General features: G+C 36.0%; 1 protein-coding gene across 1 annotated transcript in view; it reads right to left on the bottom strand.

Annotated features, from left to right (window-relative positions):
• Nucleotides 1-13,982, bottom strand: part of FSTL1 (follistatin like 1) — a 94,147-nt gene that overhangs the window by 4,476 nt on the left and 75,689 nt on the right. The window contains exons 7-10 of the mRNA XM_051985364.1: nt 6,854-6,972; nt 5,411-5,523; nt 3,980-4,090; nt 395-480 (exon numbers count right to left, since the gene is read on the bottom strand). Coding sequence (XP_051841324.1) covers nt 395-480; nt 3,980-4,090; nt 5,411-5,523; nt 6,854-6,972 — 429 coding nt within the window. The remainder of the gene's footprint in view (nt 1-394; nt 481-3,979; nt 4,091-5,410; nt 5,524-6,853; nt 6,973-13,982) is intronic.

The following is a 13,982-nucleotide window of genomic DNA, read 5'->3' on the forward strand; positions in this document are numbered from 1 at the left end:
ACTAAGAAATCTCTGATCCTTTGAGGTATACTCCATCCTTTTCTATCACTTGCCCTAGATTTTTCCTATTATAATCTACTGGCCTTCTGATCTGCTATGATCAGATGCTATGATTCTGTGGTCCATTATTCTGAATTAACACCATTTTCTACCATGCTGCAAGCTGCCATCATGAATAAAAACAAATCAATTAAAAAGTCAGCTAGGATAGAATCTGAATCTAATGGCTTTTACCATGGCAGCATCGGTTGAGTTCCCATGTCCTTGAGTCAATCCAGTTAATGTTTTTAAGAGGATAGATCACTTGGGTATTCTAGGGCAGCAGAGTTAAGAAGTGTAAATTAAATTGTTGGTCTTGGGTCTAACTTGGACAAAATGAAAGGCTTCTATTCACCTGATGCTTCTGTAGTTCTTGGACATATCTGGCCAGCTCCTCTTCAGTCAGATCCTCATTAGGCTGCTGCCCTTTCTGATTCTTTCCTGAAAGAAAAAAAAAGTCAGGTTCAGAGAATAGTGGAAGCAATTAAATGGTTTGGTAATCATATTAAGAGTTATCTGATTGGGGTCTCACAGAGATCATTAGTGTCTACATGGATCTATCTATACAAGTACATGATATGGTTTCTCTCTCTCTTTCTCTCTGTTTGTCTCACTGTATCTTTCTATCTCTGTCTGATCCCTATAACTAGGATGGAAGAGGCTTTGTGTCTAAGGGAAGAGCTATTTTCCTTACCCATTCTTGGTGTTTGGCTTATAAGAAGCAAAGTAGGTTTTGTTGATTGTGGAATGACTAAAGAAATGTTGGATCATGAATTTAGTAAAATATTACTGAAGAAATGATAGAATGAATAGAGAAGCAAGAGAAGATCTATGTGGAATGATGTAACAGAAACAGGAAAGCATACGTGGCAATTACATCAATGTACCAGGACATAATAAGAATAACAAAACTGAAAACTTAATGTTATACAATTCTAATGTCCAATCTTGGCCGAAAAGAAGAGATATGAAATTGTACTTTCCTCTCTTCTTTGCAGAGGTTAGAGACTAAAAGGGAGAAAAACTTCAGATGTCAGACTTTTTCATGTGTTGGCAAGTTTCTATTGGTAAGCTGATTTCATTGTTTTTATTCATGGGAGGAAGAAAATGCAGGGGAAATGTAGGTGATTAAAAACAAAAGATAAGGGGAAAGTTTATTTTAAGAAATAAATACATGATATCAAAGAAGAGGTTTTTTAGCTATAACTCCATTTCTTTGAATCTGAAGACAACTGGTGTCACATTCCACCCATTACCTTCAAAGTGTGAAACAACATAATGTAAAAGCAAACAATTTTTCAAGAGGAGGCAATGTAAAGTAATGGGTAAAGAGAACTCCTATTCTTTTAAAAGTCAGGAAGGTCTAAATTCTGATCCTGTTTCTGATATACACACAACCCTGAGCAAAGCATTTACTTGCTCAGTGCTTTAGACAAGTCTCTCTGATTCTAAATTGTTGAGGAGTTGATTTAGCACTTAGCACAGTGTCTGGAACATAGTAGGAATGTTTACTGATTGATTCAATGATTCACTAGAAAGGAAATTCTTCCTTATGCTGACAAAGATGTAAGTTTAGAAAAAATTTGCTATGAGAAAATATTGTGAATTTGGTGACATGGGATTACGTTCACTTATGCAAATAGTGCCTTGGTAGGTCTGGACAGTTTTCTGCTGAAGAGCCTCTTCCAACTTTACTAGACCAGTCCATGGAGGGCAGACACAGAGTCCATAGCTGGGATCATGTATGAAACCTTTCCAGTACTCTAGGTCTGCCAGAACTTGTGTCTTACTATTATTCTATAACCCAAGGTCATCTCCACATCATGATGAAGCATCCAAATAGTATTCTGGTCACCATTCTTTGTCTTGTAACTAGGATGGAAGATCAGTCTTTGTTTCTAGGGAAGAACTATTTTCCCCACTCATTCTTGGTATTTGGTTCTTGTTTGGTTTATGTTATAAGGCCTATTATTGCAGTGATTGTCATTATTTCTATGAAACAATTAAATTTTCACATTGGACCCAGTTATGCATTTTATGTCTGCTCTCTAAGGACTGATTTAGTTAAGTTGGAAGAGATTCATGCCAGAAAACTAATCATGCCTATTAAGGCGCTATTTGCATAAGTAGAAGTAATCCCCTGTCACCAAATTCACAATATTTTGATTAATTAATATTTTTAATTAATTTTAAATTAAAATTTTATTGGCTATTTTAAAATCTGAGGGCTACTCTTTTAAGAACAGCACAGAATCTGGCAAATGAACATACATACCCAGAAGCATCCTTTGAGTCTTTTGGCCCATGGAGATCATATCTTGGAAAGTTAGTTATTGCAAGAGTCTCTTCTCTTTTTACTTTGTGCTTACAGATCTTTGCTATGAGGAACTTCTCTTTCTTTTTCACCTATTATTTCTCCACTCTCCTACTGAATCTAGCTTCTGACTCAGCTAATCTGAGAGCAGTGCTAGGGTTGTTAATGATATGCTGACCATTACTTGAATATCTTACCTATGTCTCCTCAGACCTTTTCTCTAGGTCTTTGATGCCTCTATTTTGGGTTCCTGGTCCTTGTCTTGGCTGATATTTCTGCGTTTCATTCCATAGTTGTCTGACTTACAGTACTTGCCTATTTTCCCTAAGAATTAGTTACATTTTAGAATTTGACTTCTGGTCCACCTGATTTATGATACCTAGTCCTTTCTTGGCCATGTCCATCCTATTGCCACCTAAGTACTAGTGTGGCTTGAATAAATGTGTATATTCTGTATATATATAACAGAACATATGTTATATATATATATATGTCAATATATATTCACTTCTCTTGACCTCTAAATTATGAAATATCCTGAGTTCCTGCTGTCAACTACTTTTAAAAAAAATTCATTACTCCCATTTGGCCTTCAAGTTTTATATATTCATAAGATTATCCATTTAGAGTGAGAAGAGATCTCAGTGGCCAAAGTCTAACTTCTTCCCCTCTTCCCATCTTCAGATGAGGGAATTAAGGTACATAGATATTATTTGACTTATCCATGATCAAATAACTAATAAGTGTCTGAGGTTAGCATTAAAGCCCAGATACTCCTGATTACAAATATTCTGCCCAATATATCATTAATACTCAAACTTTCTCATTTTAGGCTCCTTTTATGCTCTACAAAACCATAGTGAACTCATTTCTCCAATTGCCTCCCTCCAAAGAACTTTTATTTATGTGACTCATAGCTGTCAATAATTTCTATATTAGATATTAAAATGTCTTAGTATTATTATGAAAATAGTTTTGATTTTAAAGACCTTCTGAAAAGGTTTCAGGGACCTCCAGACCATACTTTGAGACCTCTGAACCATTTCACACTGATTCTAAATTCTACCAACTCAGATCATTTACTTTTCTTGCCATCAATCTTAGTCTTTGTCTGGCACATTCTTTTCTAATGGTCCTATCTTACTAGTCCACCATTCTCCACTCTCATCTAGAATTCTGACTATATGACCTCGACAATTCCCTTTATATTCTAACCTTTCATGTTTATGCCTCCTAGCTAATCACACATTTCATAGGGTTTGCCAGTGTTTGTTCGTACCTGACGGACCTGTCCTAATTTTCCCTCTTTTATTCTTTGACTCTCAAACACCTGTGTACTTTTCACCTGCAGCACATCCACCTAATCCCTTAACCTCAGTACTATCAAACTTTTGATTATTGCCAAAGGTCCTGTCAACTCTTTTTCTCCAAAATCCAGGCCTCATATGCTCTCTGAATTCAGCATTTCTGGGATGAGACTGTCAGTACTCTTCCATACAAAAGTATGATCACACAAGTGTAATCTATTTTCTCTCTGTGTTCTAATAATTATCTCCTCTGAATTAGTTCCCCTGCTAATTATATGAAGGAACCTATCTTCTTTCTTGCATTTAGGTCAAAACTTACCCTCGCAGGTCATGGCAGTGCAGACCCAGTTCCCACAGGCACAGACACAGCGATTACATTCCACCTGTGTCTCAGCTCCATCTTCATAGGTTTCATCTTCCAGGGCACATTCTATTAGGGCAAAAAAAATGGGGGCAATGATTTTAGTAGACAGTTTGGAACTTGGACTTTTCTTTAGGACATTCCATTCTTCCTTTTGCATGAATCAAGAGGACATTGTGTCTTTATATCTCCTAAAAGACTCTACATAAAATAAGAACTTAATTCAATTAGAAAGTACTATTAGGGCAGATAAATGGTGCAGTGGATAGAGCACCAGTCCTGGAGTCAGGTGGACCTGAGTTCAAATGCAGTCTTAGACATTTAACACCTCCTAGCTATATAATTCTGGGAAAATTACTTACCCCCAATTGCCTCACTAAAAAAAAATACTATTGTTTACTAGACCTCCTATGTATAATGGCTGTAGATTTATAGTTGGAAGGGACCTAAGAGGTCATGTAGTCTAATTGTTTTATTTTAAAGTTGTGAAAATTGAAATTTTATAGAAGGTAAAAGACCTAACTATGGTCACAAGGCTACTATCAAAAGTAGCTTCTTTGACTTCTCTAGAGTCATTAATCTTTCCTACGGGGTTAGGTAGTAGAGAAAAATAAAAATGAAACAGTGCCTAATTGCAAGCAGCTTACATTCTATTAGAATGTAATGAATAAATGAAGGAATTTTTATCGACAAAATAGTGGTAAAGAAAATGTAAGCCCCAGAGGTCTGGCCTTTATAGCCTAACCTTCCAGCAGAGCAGCAGTACCTGCCACATAGTAGGTACTCCACAAATGCTTACTAAACGTTATTGTGGATCCCAGTATCCCGCAGTTCTATAAAAGTCTCTCTCAATATTTTTGTCCTTTATTCTTGAAGAGGACTATGAAATCAGGGAGATGATGCCATGACATGCAAGTGAACTGGATTTAAGTGAGGGAGGCTGTGCAAAGCCATCTGCCTCACTTTCCTCTCCAGAGCCATCTGGGTCCAGAGGCCAGATGTAGATCAGGAAACTAGAAATGGCCCTGGATGCAGTGGGAGATTTTGGCCTCTCTAAGCTAAAGTCTTCAACAGGTCTCAGTTTGTCTGAGGCTACATCTATTCAGTGATTAAGATGAGGTAGCAATTGAGGCAAAGACTCTCCTTTTTCAGTTAGTCAAAAACACCAACAAAAAAATCCTAAATAAATAAATCAATCCGGGAAGGGAAAACCTTCAGGATTTCTGAACCAAAGCAGAAATGGTTGCTATTTATATTCAATCTAAATCAACCAGAATCCAAACAATGACCAAATGGCACTTGGTCTGGGACTTTTTGGTGGCCAATCAATGAGAATCAAAGAGAGAAATCTATCTAGTAAACTCCAAAATATAAGGTAGGAAAGCTTACTCTTCTCAGGAGGGTTGAAAGAAGGGTTGAGGCACTTGAGGAATTCATGAAAACTGAGTTTCCAATCAGCATTTTCATCAGAAAGCTCAATGAGAGCATCGATGCAGAGTCCCCTGAAATAAAAAACAAGGAAGGACAAGGTTAGCAGGAAGACCTCAACCCCTTCTCCAAAGCTATTAGCCCTGGCATGAGAAAATAGCCAATAAGAATTGAGTTCCTTCAGTTCTACTGTGTACTCAATCTCTGTGAAGCCATTTATACCTGTCAAGTAATAGTCATCTTTACCATTTCAAGTCACTTTGCATTTTTAAGGCTCAGTATTTGTGAAATGATTTGGATCATTTGATCTCTTAGGTTCCTTCCAGCTCTAAATCTCATGATTATATAACTATAAATCCATGAATTAACCTATTAATGGATGTCAGAGTCTTTGGGCTGTCTAAATGTCCTTGTATACCATATCACATTTTCTGAATGATTTTTCCATTTTGGCCAACAGATGCTCCTGTCCTTGCAAATCTACCTTTAGTAGTGTTCTTTTCCACTGTGTTTTCTTTAAGTCAATCAAACCAGAAAATGCCAATTGTAGAAACTAAAGTCTAAAGGTGAACTTTGAAAGTAATAACCAAAACACAAAAGAACTCTGAAAGTAAGAGCCAAAACACGAAATGGTATTGTTAGAATTAGAAGGGACCTTGGAGAGCAGTGAGTTCAATCTTCTTCGCAGATGAGGAAAGTGAGACACATTAGTTGAATGACTTGCCCGGAGTCACACAGCTAGTAAATATCTGAGGCCATATTTGAAATCAGAAAGATGAATCTTCCTGACTCTAGACCTAAAGTTCAATCTACTAATATGCTATATAAATGTTAGTTATCATTACTACTCCATGTTGTCATTTAATAACTGAAAATATGACCTGATCTAACTAATATATAGTAGAAAGAACACTGGATTTAGGAGGAGGATGATCAAGTTCAAATCCCAGTTCTCTTCTCTATTATCTGTATGACATTGAACAAATCATAACCTTTTGGGGTCTGCTTCCTCAAGTAAAATGGGAATCAAGATAATTATGCTACCTATCTCACAGAGTTATTTTAAGTAAAATGCTCTGTAAACTGTAAATGTGAAACACTGGACAAACCCACAACAATAATAAATTAGAGAACAATAAATAGAACTGTTAGTGTGTCTCATATCCCTGTAGAAATAGTTCTTTTGCTTATGCTTTAACATGTTTAACATGTATTGGTCAACCTGCCATCTGGGGGAGGAGGTAGGGGGGAAGTGAAAAATTGGAACAAAGGGTTTTGCAATTGTCAATGCTGAAAAATTACCCATGCATATATCTTGTAAATAAAAAGCTATAATAAGAAAAGAAATAGTTCTTTTGATCAAAGAAAGGAACCTACTCCCATTCTCCCACCCAACCTTCCTACCTAAGCAGCTTGTTGGTCTCTTGGTTGACATAGGTAGTGATGTTGATTGCAGTTTCATTCTGTTCCACAAATTTCAAGAATTCATTGGAATCCAATCGGGAGTCTCCATCATCATAATTCTAGGGGAAAAAAAGGATGAAATGCACATTTAAGCAAATGTTAGACAATGGTGATTTCATCTTTCCTTCTATAGTCTGACTAAATAAATTCATCTTTAAAATATTTTGCTATTTATTTTTAATATTCTTTTCAAATTTTAAGTTCCAAATTCTCTCTCCTCCCCTTCCCATAAGCACTGAGAAGGCAAGCAATATAGCAATTATACATATGAAATCATGCAAAGCATATTTCCATATTAGCCATGTTTTTTAAAGCAAGAAAAATAAAGTGAGAAAATTGCATTTCAATTTGCACTCAGTTAATCAGTTCTTACTCTGAGGGTGGATATCATTATTTCATCATGAGACCTTTGGAAATGTCTTGGATCATCATATTGATTGTAATAGCAAAATCTTTCATCATTACAACATTGCTGGTACTGTGGACAATGATCTCCAATTTCTTCTCAGTTTATTTTGTATCAGTTCGTATAGTTCTTGCTACATTTCTTTGAAACTATCCCCTCATCATTTCTTATACCACAATAGTATTATATCACAATTATATACTACAACTTCCTCAGTCATTCCCCAACTGATGGGCATCCCCTTAATTTTTAGTTCTTTGTCACCACAAAAAAGCCACTTTAAATATTTTTATACATAGGTCATTTTCCTTTTCCTTTGATCTCTGGAATACAGACTTAGTAGTGGTATTGCTGAGTTCAAAAAGTATGCAGAGTTTTTATAGACCTTTGGGCATAGTTCCAAATTGTTCTTCAGAATGATTGGATTAGCTAACTAACCCACCAGCAGTTCATTTATGTACCTATTCTTCCATCATCCCTTTCAGTGAAGTGGTATTTCAGAGCTATTTTAATTTGCATTTCTCTGATCAATAATGTTTTAGAACATTTTTATATGACTGTAGATAGCTTTGATTTCTTCTGTTCATATCCTTTGATCATTTATCAATTGGGGAATGGCTCTTATTTTTATAAATTTGGCTCAGTTCTATATTCTATGTCTGAGAAATGGGACCTTTATCAAAGATATTACTTCATTATCCATGGTACTTTTTTTTTTTTTTGCAAATCTAGTTTCCCTAATCATTTCTTTTAATTGCCTAAATATATTCATCTTTTCACCTATAGTAGACACTTAGAAGATGATATCAAAGAAATTACTTCATTGTACATGGTATCTTTTAGCAAAATAGTTTCCCTAATTATTTCTTTTAATGAAATCTAAACATATTCATCTTTTCACTCCTACTAGACACTCAGAGGATGATAGGTATAATACTACAAATCAGTGAGACATTCAGCTAACTCTCTGGATTCCTCCATCTATTCACAGAAGATGAGATAGAATACCACTGAGGAGAAAGCTTGCTCAGACACCACTGAAGTACCATTGAATCTAAGAAGGGGCTGAGCAGATAGGGTAGAACTGCTTTAGAGAATCATGGAAATGCTAAAAGGGTCCTCAGTAATTGCCCATTACTCCTACTTTATAGAAGAGGACACTAACGCCCTGGGATGAGAAAGTTACATAATGACTAAGCAGCAGAACTAGGAATGAATAAGGCAGAAGATGTTCTGAAGCAGCTACAGGAGAAACTGCTATCATGGATCTGGACTGCTCAAAGATCATTGAAGCACTTTTATATCCAAGAAAGGACTGGTCAGTAGATGGAGACCTGGGTTTGAATTCAGAAAGAACTGAATATAAATTCTGTCTCAGATAGTTTCTATGTGACCATATGCAGGTCTCAATTTGTTCATTTGTAAGAGGAGGGGGTGCAGCTTGCTAATCTCTAAGCTCTCTTCCAGCTCTATGCTACTACAACCTCAATCTCCCGACAGTGTCCAAGTGTTTCTCTGAACTCTACTATGGTGCTTTCAATGGATGACCAACCCTCTTTTTTCCCCTTTCCTTTTTCCCTTTAAATCTTGATACTTTTTTTATTATAGCTTTTTATTATACAAAATATATGCATGAGTAATTTTTCAACATTGACCCTTGAAAAACTTCTATTTCAACTTTTCCCCTCCTTCCCTCTATCCCCTCCCCTAGATGGCAGGTACTCCCCTACATGTTAAATATGTTAAAGTATATGTTAAATACAATGTATGTTTCCATATTTGCAGTTATCTTGTTGCACAATAAAGATCGGATTTAGAAAGAAAGTAAAAGTAACCTGAGAAGAAAAACAAAAATGTAAGCAAAAAATAACAGAAAGAGTGGAAATGTTATGTTGTATTCCATACTCATTTCCCAGTGTTCTTTCTCTGGGGGTAGCCGATTTTGTTCATTACAGATCAATTGGAACTGATTTGGATCCTTTCATTGTTGAAAAGAGCCATGTCCACTTGATACATTTTTTTTGTTTTTACATCATCTTTATTTTAAAATATATCCTTTCTCCTTCCCTTCCCAGACAATGTAAGAATAAAAAGGAAAAAGAAAATCTGCAACCAAAAAAAACCAGTTCAATCTTTTCTGAGAGTTATTAAATTGCTATTTAAATGTTTTTATACACTTTAAAAACAACAGATTTTTTTACTTCTCAGTTACTATTTTTCCCTTCTTTTGTTCTCTCATCTCAAAATCCTCTCTCAAAACAAATATCACTAAACAGTTGCATGTTTCACCAACTTTGACCATTGAAATCACAATTAAAACTAATTTTTTTTTGCCCTTGACTTGACATCCGGACTCAACAATGACTGACCTAGCCTGTTCTATCATACTCTTTGCCTTGCAGTCAATATTTAACTCTTCATGAACCAATCTGTTGCATCTCAAGACAAACACAATTCTCAGCATGACTTGCTGTTTCAGGCCAAACAGCTCTAACCTAGTCATCTCCTCCTCCTCGGCCTTGGGGTTTCTGATAGTAAGCTGAAAAGGGAAAGGTTACAAATTAATGGCCTGTAGGCTCCAAGCAGCACAAAGTTCATCAGAACTGTCGTGTAAACCACAAGCTATCCTGAAGAACTGTCAACACAAATCCCAGGATGCATTTGCAATTTCAGCTCCAGCAAAATCTGTTCAGATAGATGAACAATGCAGTGGAAACTGGTGCTGCTACTTTCCTATAAGACATTAAATTGAAACCTGATCTATATGTGAACATTAAAGAGGCTACGGCACCATATGGAAGAAGTAGATGATGAATTTCACTGCTTTGAACAAAGTGCCAATTCGATGACTGGATCACAAAATCATAGACATGGAACTGAAAGAAAACTTAAAAGCCAACCCTTCTACTTCCTTCTTTGTATGGGAGGAAACTAAAAGAGACTCAGAAAGATGAAGAGGTCTTGTCCAAAGTCACACAGGTAGTAAAATGGCAGGGCTCGATCTGAACACCTGCCCTGTGGCTTCAAATTCACTGCCTTTTCCACCACATTAGACTGTGTCCCAAAATATTTCTCTTGCTATAAAGCATAAGTAATTATGCAAATATACAATAACATATCTTATATGTTACATATAAACCATAAATAAATATATCAAATATATACATATTGTATACCTTATGTATTAGATATATGCTATGTCATACTTATGTTATATATTATGCATATAGAGCATAAATAAATAAAGTATATAAAGCATAAGGCTTCTTGCTTTCAACTGTCATATTTTTTTGAAGACCATGGACCAATTTTTTATGGTCCCTCTTACATGACACCTAAGTCTGAGATGAAGGTGAACGTCTGAGACAGAACCCATTCTCTTTTCTCCTAAAAGTTTCTCCCCCTGCCAATATTCCCTATTACTGTGGATGGCAATATCACCCTCCCTGTCCTTGTGGTTCATAATCTAGAAGTCATCTTGGACTCCTCACTATTTCTCATTCTTTCATATCCAATCTGTTACCAAGGCCTCTTCATTTCATCATTTTGCAACATTCCTTGAATATGCTTCCTCCTCTCCTCTGACACTATTCCCACTCTAGTACAGGCCCTCATCACTTCACACTTGATATTGCAATATCACACCTCTCATAGGTCTGATTGCTTCAAGTCTCAATCCATCTTCCTTTCAGCCACTAACTTGATTTTTCCTAAAATATAGGTCTGATCATGTCATCCATCTACTCAATAAACTCCAGTACTCTGGAAAGTACAAAGTACTCTATTTAGTGTTCAAAGCCCTTTATGATCTAGCTCCTATATACCCTTTCTTATATCTTACTCCCCATTATGTACTCTTCTATGGAGTGGTATTGTCTTCCTAACTGTTCCAGGAACAACATATTCCATCTCTCATCTCCAGATATCTTCTCTGGTTGAACCCTATGCCTGGAAAGATCTTCCCTTCTCTGTTCTAACTACTGATCTCCCCCAATCTCCTTTTTGTCCCAACTAAAATTCCATTTTCTGCAGGAAGTCTTCTGTAACTCTCCTTACTTGCTGTGCTTTTCCTCTGTTAATTTTTTCAATTTACCCAAATATTACTTAATTTGTATATATTCATTTGCATGTTGTTTCCTCCACTGAATTGTAAACCCTTTGAAGGCAAAGACTGTCTTTTTGTATCCCTAGCACTTAGCATAATGCTTGGTACATAACTGATTGAAAAAAGAAATGGCTCCTGCCTTCCAGGAGCTTAAGTCCAGCCTTTACTCGAAAACTTTCAGGGATAGGGATTACATAGCCTCATAAGGCAACTTTTAGACAGCCTATTTATCAATCTTATTTTATCTTATAGCTACAACTAGCATTAATAGCACCATATCAAATAGCAGTGATAAATAATGGACATCTTTGCTTTGTCCCTGATCTTACTAGAAAGGACTCTACGTTATCCTATACAACAAGTGTGACTTAACTTGATTAATTCTTGAGATGAGTCACCTAACAATTCTGTTTCTCTCATTTCTCCAAAGGTGATAATAATACTTGTACTATCTCACAGGGTTGTTTTTAGAATTAAACTAGTTAATAATTATAGGTAACATGTTTGGATGAAAGTACTTTGTAAATTATAAAGGCAGTATTTGCTAGTGTAAAGGATTATTATTTTTGGGAAGGTAATATAATGTGGAACGAGTGTTGGATTTGGAATTCAAAATATCCATGTTTGAGTCCTGGCTCTAACCTTTATTAATCATATGATTGTGAGAAAGTCATTGAAGTTTTCTGGGTCCCAAACAGCTCATCTGTAAAAGTATGCTAATGACACCTGTACTGCCTATCTTATAGGGCTGTTATGAAAAAAGCCCTTTGTAAAGTATAGAACATCATATGATGTTGTATCTTAAAGCTGGAAGGATAGGAAACAGCATGATGTAATAAAGAGAGCTCTGAACTCTGACTCATAAAACCTGAATTTGATTTCTGACTCTGCTAGTTACCACCACTATGACTTTGAGAAGGTAATTTAATTTCTCTGAGACTTAGTTTCTTCACTTGTAAAATCAAGAGTTTGGATTAGATGATCTCTTAAAGATGTGATTCTCATAGCGTAGAACTTTCTTGAGCTATAAATGATAGTTTGATGGGGGAGGATTATTACATTAGGCACTTCCTAGGGATATAGTTTTGAATGGTGAAGGGTATTGATTTCTAAGTGAGTATAAACTAGAGTAACATATTTTCCCATCTATAAAATGGCAAGGAGAAGGAAATTGCAAATCACTAAAGTATCTTTGCCAAGGAAATCTCAAATGGAGTCATGGAGAGTCATTCTCAAGAGGTTCATCAAGAGCATCCAAAATGGATCTCTTGATAAACATCTTTTTTCACTATAACCTTGTACCAAGGGCAACTGGAAAATATTCTTTCTCCATAGTTAATAAAACTCAGAAAATAGAAACATGCAAAGAAGTATCCTTGGACTTGGATTGGAAAGTAAGGGAAGGAAGGAAGGGAAGTCTCTTAGCATTAGTGCCAAATACAAGTTTAGAGGTTTTTGAATGAAGAGTCAGGCCTCCATATTCATAAGTGAATGGCATTGCTCACTAAGTTAAGGAACACTTCAGGCTATAGCTGAGGTCAGAGAATAATTTAACACTAAGAAAACAGAAATAAGAAGTAAAAGTCTAGGTATATGTCCTTCAGGATATCTGTTATTATAACTAATTAGATATAGATTATTTATTTATAAAGATCTTTATGACTTTGTGATCTGCCTTCTTAGTTTGGATTTGGATTGAGCTTTAGATACTGTAATCCCAGCGATTGAAAGAAAAACAACGCCGTCATTTTCAAATCTTTCCTGTAAACATGCCAAGAAGATGTTTCACTGATGTTGTTAGGGGAGTGACTGAAAAGTAAGAGATGAGACATCTATCTTTGTTTTATAAGTTTAGACTTTGTCACTTTGAGCCACTTGAATCCATCACCAACTGACAGCTGCTTAAGACCTGTAGATGAGAGTTCCATCTTAAATCAACATTGATATCAATGATAATAATCTCTTAATTGGGTCAGCTGAAAATGGAAAGAGAAGTCCTCCAATCAACTCAGTGGAATTCCCAGAGCATTTGGTTCACAAATCAAGAAGAGAAATTCAATGATGGAAGTGGGAGAAGATCTTTTAGCATAGATTTTTTTCTCGAGAGAGCTTTTTTAAGATGAGAGCTGTTTCAGTATAGATTTGTAGGTGAGAGGTAGATGAAGATGTGTGGATATGGGAGTGTGATACAGGTACCCAGTAATCAAATCTAATTGTAGGTGTCTCTAATACCTGAGGCTTCATGTCACCAAAGGCCCATTATTAACACCACAAAGTTACAAATCCCTCCTTGTGGAGAGGTCTGAGTCTCAGAGCTCCCTGGTGCTGTAATTACCACAGAAATGCCTGTGTTACCAACAAACTCCTGTCAAGGGTGATTTATCTTGTTATCAAATGTCTTGTCCAAGTTTCTTTTTCTCTTCACCTTTTATTTCTAGCCCTGTTCTTTGATATGCTTTCCCTGCCAGGAATACTTCAACCTGAAGGGTCATTGGTGTGCTGAGCAATGGAGTAAGTGTAAGTCTGTTTTTCTATGAACATATTTGAGAAAGGACCGT

This window comes from Antechinus flavipes, chromosome 3 (assembly GCF_016432865.1).
Source record: "Antechinus flavipes isolate AdamAnt ecotype Samford, QLD, Australia chromosome 3, AdamAnt_v2, whole genome shotgun sequence".
In the NCBI taxonomy this organism is placed as follows: Eukaryota; Metazoa; Chordata; class Mammalia; order Dasyuromorphia; family Dasyuridae; genus Antechinus; species Antechinus flavipes.